Raw genomic sequence first — 26,279 nt, forward strand, 5'->3', positions numbered from 1 at the left:
TGAAGGGTAGTTACAGACAACAGAGCCAAATTCTTCTCACTTTTGGCTGACAGTAAAACAAAGAGCAAAAGCCACAGCTTGGATTTTGGGAGGTTCAGATTGGACATGGGAAGAACCCCTTCACACAAGGGCTAGCTGAACAGGTCACCCAGAGAGGTTTTAAAATCCCTGTCCTTGGAGTTTTTCGGTACTGAGGTAGACAGTCTTACACAGTTGCCCATCATCCTGCTTTTAGCAGGAGGCTGAACTGGACGACCTCCGCAAGTCCCTCTAGCCAGCACTTCTTCCAGGCAATCCCATCTATTTAACATTTATCACTTGTAGTTGTCAAACCTTTCACATAAGGATGGCACCAAAGGAAATTATACAATAACACCCCTTTGTAGTTTCTCACACACTCTTTTTCATTATGCACAGATGTGTAATATTGCATAATGGTTATTTACCATAAAGGACATAGTAAACTGACAGCTCTCAATGATGACAGATGTAGAATGTAAAGTCTGTGAAAAATACCATGCCAAAAGGTCTGATCTTGGAAATACAGCAACAAATGATAAACATAACAGCTCCTTGAAGACAAAGAGAAAATATCTTTTGGAAAATGGGTGTTGATGTCAGTTATGGAATAAGTCAGTAATTGCAAACCACCTGGAAAGTCAGAGAAACTGAGAAAATTGAGTAGCCAACACATCATATGATGCTGTGACCAGTTTCAAGTTTTGCAAATGGGTTTGTGTAGAAAAAAAAGTGGGTGCTGTCTGTGACTATGTCTGACCTTCCTGTTATTCACTTACTCCCCCAGCTAAAACAGACTTTTGTTGACCATGGCAGTTTCTTGCCCATCACAGGCACTTATAACACTGTGAGGAAAAGAAACACGATTAAGCAAAACTCAGTGATAATGGAATTAAATTAATTGGCAAAGGCCAATTTTTATATGTGTTCATATTTTTAACACTTTAATCTTGCCAGCAATTGTGTCATGCAGTGTGACTGTATCTCTAACGGATACGTGGCGCTCTGAGGACCAGACTTGGGACACTGATTCCAACCTATTGCTGCCAATCAGCTGGCTGCAGCCTGACAGAGAGAAAATCTGCAGACCTTCTCCCTCCACCCAAGTGCCTTTTTACTTAATTCTTATTCATTTTCTTTTTTTAAAAAAAAAGCACCCTGAGCTCCTTCCCATGTTTCTAGTATAATTCTCTTAGCTCAGTTCTGTGTTACCTTGGTGTCCCACCTGGCCCGGTCTGATGTCATATGCCCTGCACTTTTCTGCAGTACCTATGGCTCCTCTCCAGCTGTCCTAGACAGCCTTTCTGGGCTGTCAGCTGGGTAAAACACAGGCTGGGCATGACCAGCTCCAAAACAGATAATAATGCTTGGCTGGTAGATGTATGTGACAGCCAGCTGCTTCTAAACAAACGGGTAACAGCTGACTTCTCTCCAGTAGTGATACTAATACCCTTTCTTTTCTTCAGATAGGATTTTCATGAATTTTATTATACATAAAATCCTGAAGTTTGGTCAAATACCGTTGAAACTTGGAACAGGTGAAAAACTACTACAAGGAAGAGTGATGTATGGACAGAGATTGCTTCCATCCCTACCAGCACTTTTTTCAGACAAAGAAAAGAAGAAATAGAGCGGTGAATGTTAAGGAGCATCTAAAGATCCTTAACACAGCTTTCTAGGAAAATATCAAACAACTGGAAGATGCTCAGGCAGGAATTTTGTCTTTTCACAAAAGCTAGTGGAGCTATAAAAAAACTGAAAGGAACAAAAGATAAGTTTTTAAAATATTGCAGAATCAGCAGCCCTACGTTTTATTTCTGAGTCAGAGGTTCTGCATTGAAAAGTAGCCTACAGTAAAAATACAGAAAAGAAAATCAATTATCTGACCATGCTACAGAAATCTGAAAGATACTGCACTCCAAAAAACCACACAAAACCCAAAATGGAAAAAAAAATAGTTGCATAGCTATCAGCTATCTATGGAAAGTCAAACAGAGGAGGAACATTCAAAGACTTCCTAAAAGACTGGAGACACTTTAGTTAAATATTCAGTGGAAGGTCTGTCGAATGCCTAATTAGAAAACAGACAGCAACAAGAGTAAAAGACTCAAAACTGGAGAAAAGACAGTTACGCAATTTTAAGACTGTGCTAGGCTGCAAATGAGAAACAGAGCAACGGACAACTGTTTGGGGGAAAGCAGGGCATTACTACCCTGAACTGCGCTTGTCTAACCATTACCCTATACACATGTGTACGGACAAAACAAACTAGAAGGAGAAACTTCTTAACTGCAATGAGTGTGCTAAGAATCAGCATGAAAGATAGCACAAGTGGAACAAAATCAGGGTTTTAATAGCACCCAGCCTGTGCAGAGAACAGCTTGTCAGAGGCATTCTGAAGCCATAAGATAAAGAATTAAAGTATCTAAAGTAAAAAAAAAAAAAAAAAAAAAAAAAAAAAAAAAAAAAAGTATATATATTCCGTGTAGAAAAGGGAACAAAATCCTTTGTGGGAATTTGTGCTGATGACTAGAAACAAGGTAAAGCTTAAATCATACCATAGTGTACTGTGGGGGACAAGATCTACCTATTGAGGTTTTGTATGAGTAAGATTAAAAAGTAAAACACAATTTTGAATAGGCAAGCCTAAAGGTTTCAGAATTTAGAGTACCTATTATAAAGCTAAAAATATGTCAAACACTAGGTCTCATTAAAAGTTGATTTCATAGAATGTGAGGCCATGTAGACAGAGATAAAAGCTGTCGATCAAAAAAAAATGCAATGAATATAGAAATAGAAAAGGAAAATAAATTTCCCAGTAAGCAGACAAATTCAACAAATAGTGCTAAGCAAAAAACACTGGTAGTGCAATGATAAATAGCAGTCTGACGTTGAATATGCAAATGTGCTATATAGAATTCTAGATTAATGGTCCAAAATGGCATAATTAGTTTGGATATGCTAGATTGTTATTCACAATTTCCAAAAGTAGCATTATGAGAGACTACAGCTGCTAAAGAAGTAATCTCATGCTTGAATTGATATTTGCTGACATTCCAAATGTGGTAACAACTGATAATGAACTCCAATTTGATTGTTGTGATTTTAAGTGTTTTTCAAAACATATTTAGGTACCCATATCACTTCAAGCCCAGCGTATTCACAGTCCAGTGGTCTTGTGGAAGGTGTTAATTTTTTAAAAGAACAATGTAAGGGAATAAGAATGAAGTTCAGAACCACATGCGACACCATTAACGGGGCAGCAAGTTAATGAATAACCTGAATATGAAGACATTCTCCTGTTGAACTATTGTTCAGTCTAATGCTGAGAACAAGGCCATCCAGAGAAAGCCTGTAGAGCTTATTCAGTGACGTCCCATAGGAGCAAGATGAGATATCTTTACCTTCTGCTACAGAAGGAGGAAACAGAGACAGACTCCAAATTTCAAAGACCAGAACCAGAATAAACTGTGGAGGAGCCAGCACAGAGCGCTTCAAGGAAAAGACTAAACATTAATGCAGAGGCTTAAAACCCATGAAGTGCCCCAGAGATCTTCAGCACAAAGGAGGCAACCCAGAAACTGACTGACAGCCTTTGATATTTGCATCATATTATCTCTAATTCCTCTGTTTCCTTCAGGAGAAGGGTTGCAAAGCTATCTGGGCCACAAAGTCTGTGATACATTCTGATCCCAGTCAGCAACTGTCATTTGCTGGTTGACAGAAACATGACAGAAAGGAGACATGCAGACCTTTTCCACTTTCTATCAAATGTATTAGTTAATATATTATTTTATCAAGAACACAAGTGAAAGCTCTGATTGATAATTCTTTTTAAGCAAACAGAATATGATGCTTTTGGATTGGCATATATAGCATGCAAAAAAGCAATATCCAAATTACACAAAATCACAAAACTTCATACAACAGTGCCATTGTCTTTGACGCAGATAAAGCTAAATATTCAAAAAAAGTTTTCTTCTGTACTTTCTGGTTTGTTTCCCAGAATCCACATCATCTGTTTTGTTCCTATAACCAATTTTTGTAATGTCAATACATTCTTCATAAAATACCAATTTCCTGAAAAGAACATTTTCACAGATGTCTTATGTAGCAAAGAGCAAGTCAATGACACATCAGATTATGTCAAGTGAGCAGAGCAGTCATATAAGCAACCAAATAGAAAAAGCATACTTTTTTTTGTTCTGTATTGTGCAAAATATGTGAAATAAACTGGGTGATCGCAAAGAGTTTTCAAAGTGTATTGTTTTTGCTGCTTATAAAATGAAAGGTTTTGCTTTCTCTTAAACTCATTCTTAGTTTTCTCAAATTTTATTTAGATTTTTGAAGGCCAAAAATATCAGCGGCACTTTAGCACTTCTCCTCCACTTCTCCTACCTTCATTGATTTTGGCTTTCTATATACCATTACAATAATGTGAAAATAATCTTGCACCTAGGTGTGAGATTTGTTATAGTCCTTTTAAATTTATTGGAAAACTTATAAAAGTTCCCTTTCCAGTCCATTACCTTCACTGCAGTACCAAGTGATACTTTTTGCTAATTTTCCCTGAAAAAATAGTCTTGATTGAAGTATTTCACAACTCTTAATTCACAAGCTACATGTGACAAGCCACATTTGTTTCGGTTTTCAAGTTAACTGATTGGAAATCATTTTTATAGTTTTTAATATAAAATTGCTATAAAAATATAAAACTATTTCTAGCACAGCAACATTAATATTGCTACCTTACACTCAACTGGTTAAAAAGTCATTTAGCACTATTTTTTTTCCCCTGTCAAGAACTTCCTGAGATACAATGAAGCCAAAAAAAGGCAGGGGGAAAAGCGCAATCTTTTTTTAAATAGTCTCTGAATCTGTTGTCTGTTTCAACAGCCTATCAGTCTCTTGGGAATACATTTCTGACTTGAGATAAATTCATTTAAAAATGTATCCTACCCTTTTTGGTTTTCCTAATAAGACAGTCAATATTTGGATATTTTAAGCAGGTCTTGCTACCAAATAGTTTGTAAAAGAAATTGCTTCTTTTGAAAGCAGAGTTTTGAACAAGAAGGTGCTAGAGCAAAAGGAAAGTAGCGACAAGTATATTCAGGAACCATTTATTAATGGCTCTAGCTTACAAAGACAAAACAAAAACATTAATCTATTTTTTTTAAATGGTCATGCTGCATGATTCCTGCAGTAAAGGGCCTGTATGACTATAGCTGTAATTTAATTAAAATTTAAATAAAATGGAAGACGGAAACTATGCTACTTATTATTAGACTCACACGCTTTGTTTATTTCGATAGGGTCCTGCAGAACCGTCCTGGCAGCAGCATGTTCATACAACAAACAGAAATGTGACTTCTAGCTCAGGGAAACCATTTGCCACCAAGCATGGAAAGCTAAGCGGGTGCATCACGGGAAACGCATCTGCATGCTTCACCTTTCCTTGCATTTTTTTCCCGCAGCAGACACTGCGGCTGCTACCAGAGGCAGCATCCTAAGTCAGGGGCACCTTTGTTGCAACCCCAAGCAGACCTCCTTACTCGTGGGTCTTTAAGGAAGCGTGTGCTCCAGGCGCCGTCTCTGACCTCTTCCATCTCGTAGTGTGTATTGCCCCAGCACTCCCAGTTTCACATAGTTAGTACCATGTTATCAGCTGGTTTCCTGAATCACTGGTAAAAATCTGTTCTAGGAAACAAATGTAATTCCCTCTCGGAAAAAGCAGTTTGGGAGATGCTACTTTCCTCTTTTATTATTGCTTATGCTGAGATTTCAAGTACTATTTTTGCACTGATACTTGAATTATAATGTACAATCATTAGTCCTCCTGTCTCACTTTCCATGCTTCTCGTCTTACAGATCAACTGTCACTGAGAAACTATATTCTTCCAGAATCTTAGTGATGTGATCACTTGGCCATCCCATATTACTGGGACGAGAGGAACACAAAAACATTTTATTATTTAAGACCATTTCAGCACACAGGCATTTTCAATGTTTTAACTCAACCAAGGAAAGTGTATGGATGATTCATCACACTTGGCATATTCCCTGTAGTATCGCTCCAGGTTGGACAAGGGGGATGCTGAAGACTGACTGTATGGATAAGTACTTCCACTTCCTTCAGGCACTACTCATTCATCCTTCTATGCTGATATTTCTTTCATTTCCCTTTTCCAATGTTTTAGTACCATCTAAACAGCATCTTTTGGATTGTTTTGTTTATCAGAGAATAAGAAATGTTTTATCCCCTCCTAAATTATAAATTGTAGAAGGACCAATTGCAGAAAGTGATTCATCATGATTGTTTATGTTTCAGCACTGCTGAGAAGGGCTTTTCCCATATAGATATTAACATTTATAAAATGGTATCTTCAGAAAATCTTCATGAAGGATATTTCTGAAAGATTTGACGGAATCAAGGACAGTATGACTATAAACAAGGGTATTTGAACGCTAACAAATTATTTCTTTGTAGGAAACTATCCAATATTCCCAGGCATTCATTTCTATCATCAATCTACCAGTAGATAGTGTAGAAAAAGAATGTGTAAAGAAGACATAAAAACTGTATCATTATGAAACCTGAATTCAATTTTAGTCAAAGTCCTTTATTAAAGAGATTATGATCAAGTGTGTCACTCATCTAAGCTTCTGTCGTATGCTTCACTATTGTAGCAAACATTTTGAGCTGTCAGAATCACAAATGTTATTCGCTATTCATATCGTATTGTCCTTTGTGCTATAATGTACCTGAACATACAGTCTTCCATCTGGGGCTTGATTTGGGTACGTGCATCACTTAGAAGTGATCAACAAATACAGAAAAAATAACATGTAAATTCTGTGAGATTTTCCATGGGATTTTTTTTTTAATTCTATGGAAATAGAAAAAAATAAGGGGATTAGTAATTGTGCAAGAAGACATCAGGAAGGAAAGAAAAAAGAAAAAATAGGGCATATCAGAAAAGTAAAAAGAAATCCCAGAAAACCACTGAAGTTAATAACCTACAAAATATCTGGTCCTTAACTGTGTATATGTCTAATAAAAATAGAAAATGTCTGATATAGATGTTATTAGAAGTTTTTCTTATCTTGGGACTAAGCATAACTGACCCACTATATAGTCTTCTAAGAAGAATTTGCTCTGCTTTTTACAAAAAGGAGAGAACAGATACTGACCCTATCCTTTTCAGGGAAGATGTGCATCATCAAGAGCAGCTAGCCTGCACTCTTTCTGAAAGGACAAGAAGAACTGAGTATTACACAGATGAAGGAAATAAGACCTCCGAAAAAATGAAGCCCTTTCTTGAGGTGAACTGAGCCATTTGTGTGGGCTTGACAATGCCTTGCTTATCAATACTGCAGGAATGGTCATGATATTTTGCACACAATATACAGGAGAGCAGCATTAACTATGCAGGTGACCATCACAGCCAGTATATATGATCTATGGGCTAGTTTTATTATATCCGATAGCACTAGCAGACAGCAGGGTCTTCTCTGCCCATCCTGGTGTCAGTAATCCATTAATCTGATAACCTGTGTTGATTCTACTGCTTCCATATTCCTGTCCTCACTAAACACTTGAGAATTTGCCAAGCATATTGAGTAAAAAAAAAAAAAAAGTATCTTGTCGATCATTTGAACAAGGGCATTCTATTATCTCTTACAGGTATTTTAAAGATTCTCATCACTGTGATACCCACAGGCAAGAAAACAGCCTGCAAAAGATTTACATCAATTCAAAGCATATAAGCATTTGTGTATGCACCTCCAAAGCTCATGAGTAAAGAAAGACAAAGGCAAAAATACTTTCATTCTCAGACACAATTTCAACCTCTGTGTTCCTTGTCATTCTTGTTCTATGGACAAAATAAGATACAAATCCAAATTTCAATGCACAAACTCCCTTGAAGGGAGGTTTATGCAACCTTACGAGGTTACTGCAACAGCCAGATCTATGGAGGTAGAGATCCTAGGAAGGGGTTGGTTGGTTAATCAAAGAGAAGCACATATTAGAGGGGTTGAACTGACCAAAATATTATGGTAGGCAGGGAGACGGAAGGGGGTAAGTATCATTTGAGATGGCCTGGGGTATCCCACCACCCTCCAGAAGCTCTTCCAGAATGGCGTGGGTCTCCTGCAGGTCTTCTGTCATACCTGACATTCCTGTGGAGGGAGCCTTACAGGGGACAGGTCAGCCCTGTTTAGGAAACTTAAATGAGCCCTGGGTGTCCATGTGAGGGCAATCTGAGTCACTCTCTGGGCTTCATCAACTGTACTGACTAGATCTCAGTCAATATTATCACAACACCTAGCTCACAAGTAAACATCTACACATACAGACCTTAACTTGGGTGTCTTAGTGAGATGAATTCTTCTGCCCTCTCCAGATTTATCTAGATACTTGGCTTCACCATATACAAACTGAGAGAGAATACCAGCTTTTCCACTCATACTATGTTGCCCTGAAGAAAAAATATTTTCATAAATTTGCTCGCATAACTCAGCCTTTAGAAAATGACAAGTGAAAGAGCCTCAAGTACTATTCGCACATATTGAACCAGGAGCTACTACAACTGAGTTTTGTCTGGAGTTTGCTTCACTTGGATGGGCTGCTGCACAGGAAATTAATCCTTAGAGAATTTTTGATTCATCTGGACCATTTGTTTCAAAACAAGTCCAAATTCCAAGTACAGTTATGGTCCAGGAAATTAATTTGTTGTCAAAGTCACGCTAGTATTTGGGGTAATATAACGTTACTACTTTGTAAATGGGATTGAAACCAGAAGGTATTAGGAGCAAACACCCAAGCAGATGATGCAATTGAAGAACAAGCCATTCCAACATTTTTTTGGAACAATTTAAATTTAAGATTTGCTGCTCTTGCATCTGTCTGCAGCAGAGACATGTTTCTTGAGTTAGTACCTAAAAAGCTTTTTCACCTTACCATCTTTCACTTTATCCACATTTTGATTTGTTAATTCAAGTTATGCCACTGAGAACATCCTCTTAGTCTTGGAGAGAGCACAGAGATTAATTTTAGAAAGTTGAATAAAAATTATAAGGGACATACCAGATGCAGCTTGTAATGAAATCGGAATATTTCTTCTACTTATTTGAATTCACTAGAAAGTTAAAAACTGTTCCTAGCTAAGTGGAAGTTGGGTGTTTTGTGCACAAGCACCCTGAAATACACTGTGGTGCAAAAATATACATGGCAAATTTGTTTTCTTCACTGTTAACTTATTTATATGACACAAACTTTCATGGATGCTAAAATTTTGCTATATAAAGAGGGTCAGTCACAGAGATCGACTGTGTAAGAGGGAAGCACCTCTCCTAAATTTGCTTCACCAAACCCTTGGTGCAGATTCAGAGAGTCAGCAGGCATCTTACCTGGACAAGGACAGCATTTCCAGGCCTGAAACATGGTGCGTTCCAAAACTTCTGAAGATGTCACCTCAGAAGTAGCACAAAATAAATCTATTCCCCAATATCACCCACCCTCACTCCACTGACCAGCTTCTAATACCATATTTACTGTACCTCTGTGTGAGAGCTTCTCTAGGATGATCCTTAGGCGCTGAAGAACAGGGGGTGAAATGTCGTATTTATATACGTCTATCACTGGCACTCGCTGACATCTCCCAAATATTCCATCTGCAGAAGAGAGAAAAGAAAAGGAAAAATATACTTTTCATTTTCTGAGGGGAAGAAATGCATGATGAGATGCGCATTTGCAATGTATCCTAATTATTTACTGCAGGAACCTTTTAAAACACACTTTAAAAAGTTATCAAAGGATTACTGAAGTCATGAGGCAGGGTATTTTCTATCAAAATAAATACTGGAGGAATATTAGTTGGGAGAAGATTCTATTGTATAAGTTATGAGTGTAGTTTATTTTATAAAGTAATTTCAGACTTCTGGCTTCCAAACCTTTTGATGTAAGACGCCTTTACTGACAATTCAGCAGGAAAAAAATTAATGTTCAGAGACGACTATGTTGCAGATGAAAAGCACAGCATCCAGAAATATAAATATTAATTTGCAGAAACTATGAAGATTTGCTGAAATATTTTTAATGCAGGAGCTGCGTGTTAGGCATTGGTAAATGAGAGTGGAATCGGTAATGGCTAGCAAAGGCTCATTTCAAGTAGCACCCTCTAATGAATGCAATAAAAGAAAGCTGCTCGCAGAACAATGAGATATTAATGTGGCCTAATTTATTTAGCTCCATTCCATTTGTCTAAAATGACAGACTCTTCTCATCAATGTCTTTTCAAATCACACCTTCTAATTAATTTAGCTTCTTATTAGTCTTTATTTAGAGAATTGTTCATTTCGAGACAAGCTTCCTGTGTATGTGTGGGAGGAACAGGGAGTTCAAACATTCAAATTACCTTTCTCTCTTTCATACAAAAGACTAATTCAGAGCCTAGGTGCTCCACGCACAATCAGACCATCTGCAATTCCAGGCCTCCGAGAAAGCAAGTGGCTTCATTTATTGTTCAAAACAGTTCTGCTCTACAGAGTGATCCAAAGGAAGCAATTTAAATGCAACAAGTTCAATTAGCAAAATATTCTACTACGGTACTAGTTTTAACACCGTAATTACTTTTGCTCTGATATTACCTCTATGCTCAAAAAGGATAGCTACTACATCAGATTAGTAGAAAAAAAAATTAAGTATTAATTTGCAAATGTCTATTACTTTCTGGGCTACTTCACAGAGCTGAAAGACTGTAAATGGAAACTACTGGCCCAGCTGTTCACCAAATGCAAATAATGGCATAAAAGAAAATAAACCAATCCAGGATGCAGGAAAAAAAGGGCATTATTAAGCTTCACTGCTAAATACAAATAATCCATTGAAATTAGCCAACTTATGTTTCCTGTGCCTTTCCAACCCTCCTGTCACCTTAGTAACTGTCAAATGAAGTTAATCCAAATCAAAAATTTACCTTTTCAGTCTAATTTTGTTATTGGAAACTATTTTTAATTTAGAATTCACATAAACAGATCTGGTTTTGTTATTCTGCCTTATAAAGTATAAAGCAGTGTTCCAGATTAAAACATTCTGGGTAGAACATTCATCTCTGTTTAAAAAACTGTTGAAGTGGGAAATAAGCAAAGCATTTAAATATCAGCCACTTGTCACTGGATGGAGAACAGGAATAAATAAGGTCCTGGTTCAGAAAGGGACAGAAGAACATTTCAGTGTTTAAGAACAGAGCTGTTCAAAATGAACCTAGACTTGAACTAACTGGCTCTGTTTACAACTGTTACTAGCTACAAATAATTAGGACAGAATCTAGGTTTACATACATAATTAATATGCCATGATTTTTTTATTAATGTATCTTAAAAATAATCACACTCTTAATTTAGAGTCCAGAAAAGATTCATACTGCAGTAGAATTTAAACTTTTTCATAATGCTTTAAATATCCTTTAAGGACATCTCAACGGACACAAAAGCTATTTCATCCACAAACTCTAAAACAGGCCTAACTGTTTTTTCCTAAAAAGGCAACCTTTAACCTACTGCCTTTGGACCCAGGAAAAACTCTTTCATTTCTAAAATTAGTGATTAGCACATGAATCTGAGCTGAGTTATACGACCTGCCAGAAAAGACAGGGATTGCTTAGGGAGAAACTGCAAATTATTTTGGCCTTGGTACTGGAAATACGGAGATCGTACCCTTTGCAAAGGGTGCAGGCGCAAACGGCATCTCTGCCTAATGCAGTGCAAGGGCAGTTGGGAAGGAGCAGTGTGCCCCAAGGAGCAGCTGGCAAATAGCAGCTCTAAAACACAGAGGCTCTTTACAGAGGGAGTTGTGCAAATAGTAGATTTCTTAGTTCAGTTCATTTATTTAAAAAAAAAAGTGGGAAATTTCTTATTTTTTTCTGTTTGTTTGGGTTTTTGTGTTTCTGCAGGGTTTCTATGCAACACTGAAAACCTAAAAAACTAATTTCAGGTTGACTTAAGCATTTAATTTTCAGGTTACCTTTACTTAGACATTTTTAAAATTAGGTAATTTGTGCAAAAAAGAGGGGGGGAGCCATTTTGCAACAAAACCTTTGTAAAAGTTCCCCTTCTTTTTTCTCTCAAAAAATCTATTTGGCAAATGCGATGCAAATTCCTATGTAGCTTTGGTTGGGCGGAAACCTCATTTTCACTTAAATTAAAACTAATGTTTAAGATCTGCCCAGCTTAGCCTGCAATACGCTGTTTAAAAGTACTATGATCTTTCCAGGATGTCAACACGCGGTGTGCACATCTTTCCAGAGCAGCTGCACCCACCTCTGCCGAGCTGATGCGGGTGCTCGGGTGCGCTGGTGTCGGAGCACCCTCTAGTGCACCCGCTTGACCTGTAACACCTCCAACGAGCGAAGCAGGGCAAATTACACAAACCCATCAGGAAGCAAAAATGAAAACGTAAAAGCTTCTAGAGCTAACTTTTACAGAAAATGTCAAACGGCGGAGGAAGCTCAAAGCATGAATGATGATTTAATAACAGCAATCCAAGGAAAAGCACTGTAGGCTTATGACTGCGAAGAGTGTGCTCCTACTGAACTTTGATTAAAATTGTGTTCTGAGAAAGGACGTGATATCCGAAAGGCATCTGCTCTTTACACACCCCCAGAATGAGGGGAGGTTGAGACAACCGATCAATATACACATATGGTTGCTATTAAAGTGCTATCATTTGCTAATCGTTACCATGAAGTAGTTTCTGAGATTTCCATAGTAATATCTTATAAATTATACTTAGACCTGGAAACATCTGTGTTAACAGCATGGTAATGTTAACTTTTAGATGGCTTCTACAGTCGTTTCCAAAGAAGAGACTAAAACAGAAAAATAACATACCCAAAGAGACAATAAGATGATTTTTTATGTATCTAGCTATTTTACTAATATATTTAATGCTTGAGAAAGAATCCACAGATAAAGTCTAAAGAGCCACTGTTTAAAGCTTGAATTTTGACAAACATGTACTAGCAAGTTAGATGCTAAAATTAAAAAACACACGCTTAACCTAATCCAGGTGTCCAATAAGATCTCAAATAATGGCAGATGAACCTCTTTTGTTAGACATGGCACCCTGGGGCAAGGCATGCCTATTTACACTGAGTATCTATCAATTTCTATTAAAAAAATACAGCTGACACATTAAACAGTGAGCAAGCCAAAACAGAAGCTCTGGAAGGATGATTTTTGAGGAAGGGTCAGAAGAAAATGGAAAACTCCCATGTTAATTCATTATTATTAGCCTGTTTGTGATGAATTAGTGGATATTTATGATATAACTATCTACTGAGGAAGGAAACACTACACTGCATTCACGACTAATGTCTAGGTATTGAATTATGCAAAAGGAGAGCCAGAAAAAAACATAGTCTGAAATACAGTTTTGAAAAGCTTATTGTGTCAACATGTTTCAATCACAATAAGCCAAACAGGCATCACATGCTCAGCAGGTACTAAAAAATCTTTGGAAACATATACCTTGAAGGCAAGACTATTTGTGGGGAGCTGAATCATTCAATTCATTTTAAGTAGGATCTCCTACAAAAAACAAAAACAAAAACAAAAAAAACAAACAAAAAAAACAGCGTATAATAAACCTTGCTTACATAGAGAAAAAAATCCCATCTTGGCACCGCCAAGTATGGCTGATCTTCTGCGAATTAAAACTAAGTCAGATGCACACAAGATTTGGCAGTTTTGAATACCAGCAAGAAGGACTGCGGTCTTGTTGGGTATATTTTGCAAAGCTGTGAGCACCAGTAGAGGCACTGGAGCTTGTCTGCAGGCCGACAAAAGCCTGATAGATGGGAATTAAAAGATTGTGTTCTGCAGTAATTAATTATTTAGATGTACAGGCGGTGAAATTTGCACATGGCGCTGACAAGTGACCTTTGCGGGGGAGCCTCCAAGCAGAGGCTCCGAAGTGCCACTTCTTCAGCTCTTCAACCTTCCTGCAGCCGTCGGCAAGGAAGTCACGCGCCAGACCGTGACAGCATCGCAGCCATCGGCTGACCAACACTTTGGCTTTCTTATACTAATTCTCTGGCAACTGTTAAAAAAATGTAAAGTAGAGCTTTGTATAAAATGTAAAGGTTTGCCCTATATTGTAAGCATTTTATTTTGCTCCTGGTCTGTAACACAAACAAGAAAATCCGCGGATCCAGCAATATGTCAAATTGTGCCTGTTGTCCTCTTTGACCGTCTCATTTGCACTCCCCTAATTAATCAAAGAACTTCCTCTAATGCCCCTGCACAGTTTCAAACAGCATCATTTCTCAGCAAATTAACCTTCTGGAAAAAAAGATTGCTTATTCTCTCTGAACATGGACTTGACTTTGTTCTCCTTGCCTCAACTTAACGTTTTAAGCAGCCGTAAGGTCCAAGAGTAGTCCAGGACTAATAGGAAGGCCAAGGCTTGATGTCCTATGACCAAGGTTAGAAGCTGGGCTGCCTACAGGAAAGATTAAATCATTTTCCAGTGAGAAGCATAACATCTGCATCTTGAAAGCCTCACGATACTGGACTTTAAGGTCAGAGATGTTAAATGTTTTAGGAAATATACGGGAGATTGTTAACATCTGTTGCTTTTCTCTCCCTGCTATTTCTCTCCGCTGATGTGCTTGTTTACAAAATCCTTTTAATAAAAGACACCTATTACAGTTTCTTGAAGAGCACATTAAGTTGCGTGCTGGGAGGCTTTAATATCAGAAGGCATAGCCCACAAATCTACATTCAACATTTACAAGTAAGCTTTCCAGCAAACAACGTATTTTTAATATGGAATTTATTAAAACAGCTTAGTTCATAACGCATACCTCTACTTTTAAATTCCCTTCGGAAGCAAGGTACCCCACACAGAGATAAAGCAACGGTGGGTCCTGCAGCATCATTTCTCATGCAATATTTTGAAAATATTACTCGAATGCTTTCCAACAGCAAACGCTCACAAGTCTCGCTGCAGCAGTCCGTCAGCAGAGCAGCAGCTGGCGATCGCGGCTAACTGCCCCGCGGACCGGCATCCGCAGCGGCCGCTGACCTCCCGGGGGGCAATCGCTCCCTGTTCAACTTTTAAAACTGTTTCACCATCCTGCTTTGCTTATCTGTGTGTGGCCACAGTCGTCCTTGGCTATTTCCGTTTCGGAGCAGTAACAGTGGCATCTAGTGGACGGTTTCACGCTCAGGCATCTGTCCTGGAGCTCTTCAGCTTCTCCGTCTGCTGCTTGCAGACGCATTTGATTTCAGCTGGAATACGCAGCTCTGCAGGTACACCCACCCTCAGCCTTCACTGTGCTAATGGCTGAAAGACATGTGCAAGTGTTTAATGCAGTTATTTAAAACTATTGTATTCCTTTAAAAAGGAATACAATAAAAAATAAAATATTTCATGTAGCGCAGATCTTTGGTTTTTAGGATCAATGCATTATTCAGACAGCAAGCAAGGTGCATATTTTGCAAGGTGCCAAGGAATATGTGGTGGCAATCTGCTTTTGCTGTTGTGTCAGGCATAATATATTGCAGTAAAGCAAGTCCTCAATCATAAATAAAACAAGGTATATTTCTTGTAGATGTAGATTTAAAAGAAATACTGCAGAAAGCAGAAAACAGGAATGTAAGGAGTTCTAAACTTGAAAAAATTTTATTTATCCAAGAAAAAAGATACCATAGAATGGATATTCTTACAGACATTTCAGTAAATGCACTCTTCCTAAACAACTAAAAGGCAAAGGTACCTTATGAATTCCCCTAAATGCCAGACAACCTAACGGTCCTCTGGAAGGGCGCTAACAAGATTTAATGCCTTTCCATCCCTCTTTGGACACAGACATTTAAGGATACATGTGTACAGCCAGCCTGTTTCCAACCAAAAAAAAGAAAACAGAAACAAAACTACAAAATATTTCTGATCATTGAAAAAACTGGACGGCTCGTTAGTGATTAGGAAAGTGCTCATGTTTGAAGATGAAAATCCAGATGCACAACAGCATTAGTTAGGTCCCGCGCAAACACTGGGGCAGGGCTGGGATTTGCAAAGCTCCAGACCACGCAGCGGCAGCGGGCGGGCGAATAGCTCCTCCGGGGCGTAAAGCCCCCTCGTACGGCCTGAGGAGCAAGTCCTGGAGGAGCTCTGCTCTTCCTTCCGTCGACCAAGCCAGGACCTTCGACACAAGGGCAATATCACTCTGGGAAGCACGTTGCTGTGCTAACCTGCTCGTTTTCACCTGTGGCTTGTACAGCCCCAAAATACTATGCACACTTTCACTTGAGAGCTTTTAAAGTTACAACAGAAATATGTAAATTGGACAAAAAGTAATGAAAAAAACTGTAGTCTTTAATGAGTGCAGTGAACAGAGAGGAAAGGCTCAGGAGGAAGCTAGCAGCAGTTTAATGAAGCAAGAGGAGAGCAGGCTTGGTGTGAAAAGAGGTGCTGCCCCCTCCTAAACACCCCCCCCCAAAGTTAAGGTTTTTGACTAGGAGTATAAGAGGCACAGATTTAAACCCAGCTAGGTAACTATATGGACTGTAAGCTATGGTTTTTGTCTCTGTGATTAGGGCAAGAGGGAACAGTAGAGCAGTGACTTGAATCAACTCCATCCACTTCCAGGTGACCGCTGCAGTCCCTGTGCCTCAGGCTCCATCTGCTGCCGCTTTGGATCAGAGTCCAACCCAGACTTGAGGGCGCCCTTGAGAAAAACACCCCAGAAGGTCTAATTGTAATATATTAAAAGGACTCTCTAAGAAAAATAACATGTTTTATGTAAACTATGCTGCCTTTAAAAAAAAAAGTGCTTGCAATCCAAATTATCCAAACAGCATCTCCTTATTTTTGACAGTAAGGGAAGAAAGATTCAAACATACAGATCCTCCTCCAAGAGGAAAGATATTTGAAATTCAAGTATAAGTCCTATTTGTAGGCCTACACTAAAGCAATCTCATTTTATTTAGCATATTTAGACACTGGACTTCAAGATAAACGTTTCTAGATGCTCATTTCTACTTTATATTGCTATCTCATTGGAGATAAATCTGAGACATCAACCCTTCCCAAATCTAGAAAAAGCTATTCTTTTCTGGGAGAAAATCATCATAGTGTGCTAAGTTCTGACCTTATCATTACCAGAAAGATATGGATAAACTGGAGAAATTCAGAGGAAAAAGAAAGCAGGTAGCCACATAGGTATTTAAACATTGAACTGATTCTTCATCAGAAAAGACTGAAAGTAAGTGCAATCCAACTTCAGCTTAATCCAGAGAGAGACAGGAAAATGGTTAATTCAGTTTTGTGTTTGCCACCTTGAAAAAGGGATGAATTATTTACGACATTATTGGGAGAAATGGAATGAAATGACAAAAATGAACAAATAGTCTGAATCAGAACAAGTTTCCTTGCAGGGAGAAACTATTTTGAAACTGTTGAATAGCCTCCTGGAAGAGTAATGGCATTCCCATTGCTCAGACTGCTAAAAATTAAGCCAGGCAGAGCAATGGAGAATGAAGAAACATGAACAATTCTTCCCTACCCAATGTACATTTATGAACAGAGGTCACTGGAGGGACTACGAATTTATTTATGGAAGCAATGAGATGCAAATATACTAATGCTTATTTATGCACACTAATTTTCCAAGTATCACTGAGATGTACTTCAGTCACTTCAAGGATCCCCATTACAGTTTTGGTTGGTGCCAAGAACCACTTTGGTGCTGGCAAAGTCTCCACTGTGTGATCAGACTGTAGCTGCTCTTGCATCTGTATTCCCAAGGCAGAAATAACTCTGCAAGGAAACTTGTTCAGCAAAATGGATTTCTGCATTAATTTTCATTTTCTATTAAAAACAAAGTAGTGAAAGGTTTAACTTGTGATGCATGTGTGCCAAGAACTTACATCTAAAGAGTTGGTTAATACGGGTCTGCAGAAGATAGTGTTCTCATGAAAATCGGATTTATAACTATACTATTCATATTCATTACATGCAGTATCTAATTGTTAGAGCAAACCTGGGTTATTCTGACTTTTGCCTGACTTGCAGCTTTCTAGAACTTTATGGAAAAGTAACTGTTGAGGCAACCGCTCACTTTTGTAATCTGGACTACTCAGTTTATTGCTAAATGGCATTGACTACAGGTATGCATGAAATTACAGTAACAGACATCCCCATCTTGTTGTCTCATTGCAAAGTGTTACAAAAATTACAGAAAATTATGTTATGCCAACCCGAACACACCAGCAGAAATCCTACGGGCAGCCCTTTCTGAAGGCAAGGGGAACACGCTATAAGCTGGGGTGAACTTCACATCGTGCTGCACCCTGTGCACTTATTAAAATGTTTGGAGCTACCATAGGAATTTCCGCACCTTGCTCTAGTATGAAATATCAGCACGGCTATATCAGTGTGCCACGTCAGCCTCTGGCAGCTTCCCCACAGATGCAGGAGCAGCTGAAACCCAGCCTTAAGCCTTGACAGGGAGATGCTAACGGCTTCTGCCGAGCGGTCTGGATAGCATGAAAAATCTGAGTATGTTCAGATGTGTTTTACAATAGCCAGATCTGATGCTGTATACCTGGGAACACGCGCTGAAGCTGCATCCAGAAAAGTTTTTCCTATCGCACGGAATTAGAGGTCCGGGAGCAGCTGTCGCCCCACGACGTGCCGCAGCCGGAGCACCACCAAAGCTTTGCTACCTGCCGGCGGGCGAAGGGAGCGAGACGTTGCTGTGCTCCTGCCCTCGGCCCAGGGCTCAGCACGTCAGCTGAGACAAAACCAGGGCGAAAGCACGAATGCAGTCTGCGGGTATATGAATGCGACAGCAGCGAGTTGGAAGAGGGAAGCGATGTTATTCAGTATGCAGTATGGATGAGGTCAGTGTGGGAATACAGAATTCGGGTGTTCGCATTTTAAAATGAATGATAAATTTGGAAAGGGCCTTGAGAGAAGCGAAAAAAGATTATCTACGGGCTGGAAAAAGCCTTACGGTGAAATGCCTTGTCCTGCGCGGACCTCTGCCTGGAGAACGGGGGATGATCTTTTGTCTCTGTAATTGTACTCACAGTTCGATGGAACGATATGGGAACAGAGATCAGGAATAGGACTGGGAACAGTTTCAGAAGTATTTAATTCTCTGCAGTTTTGTGTATTGCAGTTCATAAGATCTTTTAAGGTTTGCAACATCTGAAATTACAATGAGCACAGATCTGGAAAACAAGAATTTTCTGCTTTTGCAATGGGTGAAGAGACAACTAAATGCATGGGCAATATACAGCCTCAAATTACCTCCTCTTTTATTCACAAAATACATACAACTTACAGCACATATCTAATGCCCTGTCTATTTGAACATACTTAGAAATTGTCACGTGCTTTTTAAAATATTGTTTGCAATTGAAAGCCATTATTAAACTCTAAGTTCAGAATTGAGGCTGCTCATAGCTTTATATTTTCCTGCAATGTGAGTGGTTAAGTACGTAAGTTGTATACTCAGCATATATACTTCTTAAAAGAATACAGAGTATCTCAGAATTTTGAACAAAGCATTCACACTGCAAAAGGGGGAACTATGGCTCTTCAAAAATGCAAAATAAAAAACCTCGAAAGCCAGGACTACAGGATCAGCAAAAAACCCCACAGTGATAATTTTCACTAATGAGTGCCATATTGTATCTTTCTAAATTTCTCCCTCACACTTTATTGCTTACAAAGTGCCAGACTCATGCTTGGGATAATGGACCTATGCAGAAAATATATCCTCCTGTTGTTCTTTCTTATATTTCAACTGAAAGCTCTTCCAGGCAGAAACCATCACTTCTTAAAATATGTTTGCAGAGAGCTAACAAAACGGCCTGCATTTGTAAGAGAGGGAAAAATCCCGTACCCAAAATCTTTCATTCTGAAGCTTCTACTGGATTATTGATATTAACAGCACACATTTAAATAATATTGCTGAGCTTACTACACTTACTGGGTAACCATGCACCCGCATCACTGCACAAAGACTACTTTTCTTTAGCATATCACCTCCGTTTCGCTCTTTCGCCAGTGCCCTGCCGTGCCCCGGGCTATCCAGCTCACCGAGCCTGCGCTCCCTTTCCGCCCAGCAGCAACACCGCAGCGAGGCGTCCATGGCGTGGACACCACCAAGGACCTCTCCAAATGCCCAAGTATAAACAGAGCTGTACACCCATTAATGGAAGCAAAGGGATAAAACAACATTTCAAAAATGAAAGAGAGAAAATCCCGATGAGAATCCTGACGCGGGAGAAGCTAAAACCTTCTACTCCTAGCCGTATTTTAGCTCTTATTTCCCTGTCACCAAAATGCTTCTCTGATGAAATGTAATTTGGATATACCAAAACTAGAAACATTTCCACAGCATGTACAGATTTAAATAATTTTTGAGTAATCCAGGTATTTTTGTTTAATCTAAAATAGCATCAGCCAAAAGTCATCAACCAAAATAGTCATCTTTTATCCCTTAATTCAACTTCTGTATATTTAGCAACTGCAGTAATTTTATTATGCATTTCATTTCTTTCTTTAGTATCACAGAGTCAGAGATAAGTATTAAAAATATTTGCTCCTATTTTCAGTGCTTATAAATGGACCAAGTAGGCTTAGACCATTCCCTTTCTCCCACGTTGGGAGCATCACCCTTCCAAATAAAAATGTTCACCCTGAAGTCAAGAAAGGACAATCCAGAAAACAATCTGCAAATTTTAATAAATAGAAGATTTTAAAGGCTGTACTCTAAATCTTTTGTACAAACTTCATTTGCTGCAAAGTTCATATTCTTCCTAAACCACTGACTGCTGTCATATTTGGTGCAACTTGTTATGGGTGGAAAGATAAGCAGCAGGGCAGCAAAAAGAGGAGGTTTATCTATGGCAGCTAATCTCCTCAATCAACAGCACTCAGCTCTGCTTAACAGCCGTTGCCAAGTAACGGGGGCGAGCTTTTCTTATCGGCTTCATAATGTTTCATTGACTATTCAGACTAGAATAGAAAGCTGTGACACTCAGGGTTATAAGCGGCACAAAATGAAAATGGCATATTATGTGGTATGAAGAAGAGAAATCTTTTAGCCCTCACCTTATCTGGACAGTGACTGTTGCACCAAAAAAAAATCATCTATCATTTTCTGCTCTGCTTATTTTAATATCACAAAACAAACAGAAAAATATATCTGCATAAACAAGTTTTTTTTTTTTATGCTGTTGGCAGGTCCTCGGCAATTCACTGACGTTACTGATACCCCTTATACAGAGAGACAAGGGTTTCTCAGATCCCGATTACATTACAGGAAAGCAAGCGTTACTGGTTATTCTAAAGCTATTGCAAGCCGCTTCACTGTATTGAAGGATGTCTTCTCACAGTAGGTGGGATATTCTTCAAACCCTGATAACCATGACCAGAATAAGACAATCCATGCAAAACTGACAACATTAAATTTCTTTAACAGCATTACTACTTCTGTCTCCTGTCTTCATCTCTACATAGATTCTGATTTTCAGTTCAAATATTGATGCCCTTCATGTACCAGAACAGGAGTAGCAACATCTTGTTGTGTCTCCTCTGATTATGATTTTCAGGATAACCACCTAGTTCTGAATGTACACCTACTAAAACTCAAATCTGGGCCCATCCAGAACCATGATGATTTGGAAAGTGGTTGTATTTGCATGTTCTAATCAGCATATCTTGAATACGGTCATAATTTACCAAAGGAAGAGTGGTAAATAAATAGGAGCATATACTTAGACACACACATGGTATCTCAGAACCTACTGTTATATTGTCCAAATTAGAAATTAAATTTGTTGACCATTGTTCCATCCTAAAGCATGACTAATTCATCCCACAGTCACAACATCCAGATAGCTATGACCCCTCCAAGTTTTGCCTTTGATATATGTGCACACGCCTAGAAAATGGAAGAAATATCCTGCAATAAATTTTACACTCATGAAAGTCTGTCTTTCACACACAGTTCAGGTTTGGATTTAAGGCAAATATTTAGAAGCATCTAAGGTTGCAAGTACTTCTGAAGAACTTCATGCTACCCAGTCTCCTTCTGCACAAACTCCAATGTATTCAGCTGCTGTTAAGCACATGCCTACATTTAAATGCATTTCAAGGCTCACAGATGAAACTGGGAATATTTCCACACTTAAAAAATCATTATTAGCTTAAGCAATTGTCTCTACTATAGCCTAAATATCCAGTGGATGTCTTGTATTTCCAAAAACTTAGAAAAAGCTGAAAAAACTTAGAGCAGTTGTGAAATGCTGCATGTATTGTATCATACCTTTCAGGAAATGTTAAAGCTTTGCTGTAGTAGGATAGGAACAGGCAGAATGTATTTAATCTTTTCATGTCAGAAGCCAGTGCAGCCTGATATAAATGGGAGGCCTATTTGGCCATGACCACACCGTATGACATAGAAGCACTGTGGGTGACCGTAGGACTAAAGTTTCAAATCCCACCAGTAAGACTGCACCAGCTCTTGGGGACAGGTACTGTGACATTAGGATGAATCCATCATCTGAAGTAAAGTCACTTCTTAAAATATTATTTCAAAAAAGCCAGCCAATTCTTCAGCAGTTCATCATGAGTATCATACCTCAAAAATCCATTTAAATTTCTCTTCCAACAATGTATAATTGTTCTTTTACTCCTGTGCAATATTAGAAAAAGTGACATTCCTTTTGAACATTCACACCAGGATCCCTAAGGGCCAGATTTTCAAAGCTGAGCACATACAGTTAAGAAGCAAAGGAATAAAAGTATCAGATACGCAGAGGTATGGAGATCCAAATTTTGCGTGTGCGTAAAATCAGTCACACACACACACAGCATCATGGGCAAGTGCAGACACAGGAACCATTTCCTTGCTCAACCGGAGGAGGACTGCTGGGCCGAATCAGGGCAGAGTTTACGGCTTCTGTTTTGACTTCTCTTCCATTAGGATTCTGTTCCAAAACAGTAATTTTAAAATCTCTATCATGTTGTTTCAGTCCCTCTCATCTTAGCTGTATCTTGGGTGGGATGAAGGGGGAAGGAAGTGACTGAATAGAAGCCAGCTGTGTTAAACTGACACTGGAAGAAAAAAAAAATGGAAAAAAACCCAAAGTTTTATTTTATATTAAGACACAGAACGCAATTGTGAGGACAGACCCTAGAATTTGGCTGGTGTTTGGGTTTTTTTTTTTTTTTTAAGAAGACTTGAAAACAGCAGGCTTTTTGGTAATGACAGAGAATATAGCTTCCTGTTCTGATGGAGAATAATGTGGATCCATCATTAGGCTTAGCTACTCTAGTAGAACAATTAAAGTGTCCTTTTTTACATACAGGCAAAGCACTTATGCTAAGCTGCTTCCATATATTTAAAGTACTGATTTCAACAGCACTCTGGGTTTGGGTTTCCCTTTCTTTTGCTCTCTTTTTTTTGCTAGAAGGCTTCAGAATAATTTCTACAAAACCAACATGGATCATCTTTAATTACTGCATCGCAACCATAGCTATTTAAAAACCCAGTCTCAGCAAAGTAGATGACAAACATTAATGAGCAGTAATGCACACATGGTATTGTAAATGAAAGGATAATGAAAGCAATTTATTTGAAAATTAAAATATGATTAAGAATGGCAGTCTGTACTAGGACCCAGATGCCTACAGAAAGCAACCAATGTGCAGGCGGACTCTCATTAATTTGAGGACCGTATGAAATTGCTTTCCTTTCTGTGACAGTTTTTAATATAAAGTAACTTAACTAATAGGCAGTGTGTATACTCTAGAAGCCACAAGACCTATGGAGATTTTTAGAAGAAGTGAAGAACACTAGAGGGAAACTCTCCAATGCATAAACCAAAATCAGAAACAAAGAAACAAACAATAAAACAAAAAAAACCCCCACAATTGGCACATTGCCCTCTACACCTATATCTTGGGCTTGGGATACCACATAAGCACTCAAGGATTTAAGAAAGGACATGGAGTAGCAAGGAAAATGAACCATGTAAAGATGGTGAAACAATATCTAACAGACAGTGCAGTTCAAAGCGCTTTGTGAGCTGTCTCTAATTAGTCTTCACAGCACAGGTATCACCAGTAAGGTGAAGAGTACAATTTTAGCATTTGCAAAGTCAAGTTGTAAAACTCTCAGGCCTGGATCCATACCCCTCCTAATTCTAGGTTTTATTGGCTAAATTAAAGGAGAAGCCTAAGGTGCCAGACAACAGACCAAGAGAGAGAGGGGTACATCTAGAAGAGATCTCAAAATTTGGTAGGATGAATGACCGTCTGCCAAAGCGCCTCCGTACATTGACGCTGGAGCTCTGAACTGATAGACCCGCAGGGCAGAGCCTACGCTGAGCTCAGGGGAAGCTAGAGCACCTCTCCAGTGGCACCAAATGCTCCTTCGCCTGTGCGCATGAGCCTTTCTGGCACTGTGCAAATACATTTAGGACCTAAACTGCTTCCATCTGCACAGTGCGGGCTACCAGCTCAAGTCTCCACCAGTTCAAGCAACCTCTGCACCTTGCTCCAAATTGGAGTATAAAGGTACCTTGAAAACTTGAATTAATGTTAGACACTAAAATAAAAATGCCCTTTTTTGTTTCAGTTCAGTTTTTTTTTAAGCGTGGCTTCTTATCCGTTGTTACCACTGACGCAAGCACTAACAGTACTCAGCAGATTGCTATTAAATTGTCAGACGCACCCAGATTTAAGCATTCATGTTTGAAAAATTCAATTTAAGTAACTTCATCAAAAGCAGCATGTCGGAGGTGCCTGAAGTCCATGACAAACCACTAGATCATATGTCTTCAAGACCATCTATGTCAGGATGTGCAAAAAGTCACTGAGAAAGGTTTCTCTCTCTCTTTTTTTTTTTTTTAATTCTTGACAGATCTGATTAAAAAGCAATGGCAAGAGATAGCGAGGCTGAACAACGCTGAAGGCTCACGTTGCCTTGCTGGTATAAAACCCACCTGTTTTGTCCCATCTGCAGCAGGTCTGGGGCAGGTACATGGCCCTGGTGAGTCTGATTTCAGCAATTACACGTGGTCATTTGGAGAGCCACTCTCAGGGCAATAAAGTTCCTACTGGGACATATTTTCTGTCCTGTTCATAAAAGTATTAACCTCAACCTAAGGTTTGAATATACTACATTCAGCTGCAAAGAAAAACAGAATACTGTACTACTATGAACAGGATTTAGTTTTTCATTTATTAAAAAGCTTGTACAGTGTTCTCAAGCTATGCAGGCTAAGGAAAATCAAGGAATGGAGGTTTAAAGCCTGACGTCCATGTGTTCAAAGAACCAACTTAGCCAAAAGATGCCTATATTCCAGTGCTCCAAATCAAGGCATTTTTATTGCAGTTGGTATGTTTCCACTCCTAAATATGCTGCACAAATAAATCATTTCTCTTTCTGACTAAATAGCTTCTTTCTCCCCACCTCCTCGAGTAAATTATATTTAATGTATATAAATCACCTCCCTCACTCACCCATCAAAACAGAAGGACAAGGAAAAACAGAATTCATCAATAAGGCTCCCAAGACCCAGTATTTTCCACTGCATCCAAGGACTCAGGAGAACTTCTGGACCAGCGCTTGGCTGTGCAGTAAACACAACAAATCCTCCAAGGTGCTTCTTCCCATCTGAACCCTGCGCTCTACAGCCCGCCGGTGCTCCGTTCTTCGCTAAGGGGAAGCACAACATCATCGTGCTGCACAAGCTGCTCGTTATTGCTCCTAACTAACACGGGCAAAGCAGTATTTTCTAGCTTATTCTGAGCAAGAACTGCTTAAAAATGGACAGCTCTTCCAAACTGGACGAGTTACCCAAGACAAAACTGGCACATTTCTCCGGGTAACAGCTGTACCCCAGCTGATCTGCACTGGTACCTTGTCACCACTGACAACACAGGAAAGACAAAAAAAACCCCACCAATTTTCATCTGCAGAACGCCATGCCTTAACAAAAGGCTACTCCCTGGTCAGCACACTTCTTCCTCCCCCCTAGTGTTGCACTGCGTTAGCTGTTACTAAATTTTACAAAGATTCTTAGAATTTCAGCTTCTAATTATTTCTTCTCTGTCAGTCAAGGCAATCACTCCACACATCTTCTCAAAAACTGCTTCGATCTCTGTCTGAACAATGCCACTTTTGGGTAGGCGACAAGGGCTAATTATCAATAAAAAAATATAAATAGAA

General features: G+C 39.0%; 1 protein-coding gene across 2 annotated transcripts in view; it reads right to left on the minus strand.

Annotated features, from left to right (window-relative positions):
* PTPRN2 (protein tyrosine phosphatase receptor type N2) overlaps positions 1-26,279 on the minus strand; it is a 661,203-nt gene that overhangs the window by 485,246 nt on the left and 149,678 nt on the right. For both annotated transcript variants that reach the window (XM_064505751.1, XM_026103068.2), the window contains exon 3: positions 9,580-9,693. In XM_064505751.1, the coding sequence (XP_064361821.1) occupies positions 9,580-9,693 (114 nt within the window). The remainder of the gene's footprint in view (positions 1-9,579; positions 9,694-26,279) is intronic.

Source organism: Dromaius novaehollandiae, chromosome 2, assembly GCF_036370855.1.
Source record: "Dromaius novaehollandiae isolate bDroNov1 chromosome 2, bDroNov1.hap1, whole genome shotgun sequence".
NCBI classification, from domain to species: Eukaryota; Metazoa; Chordata; class Aves; order Casuariiformes; family Dromaiidae; genus Dromaius; species Dromaius novaehollandiae.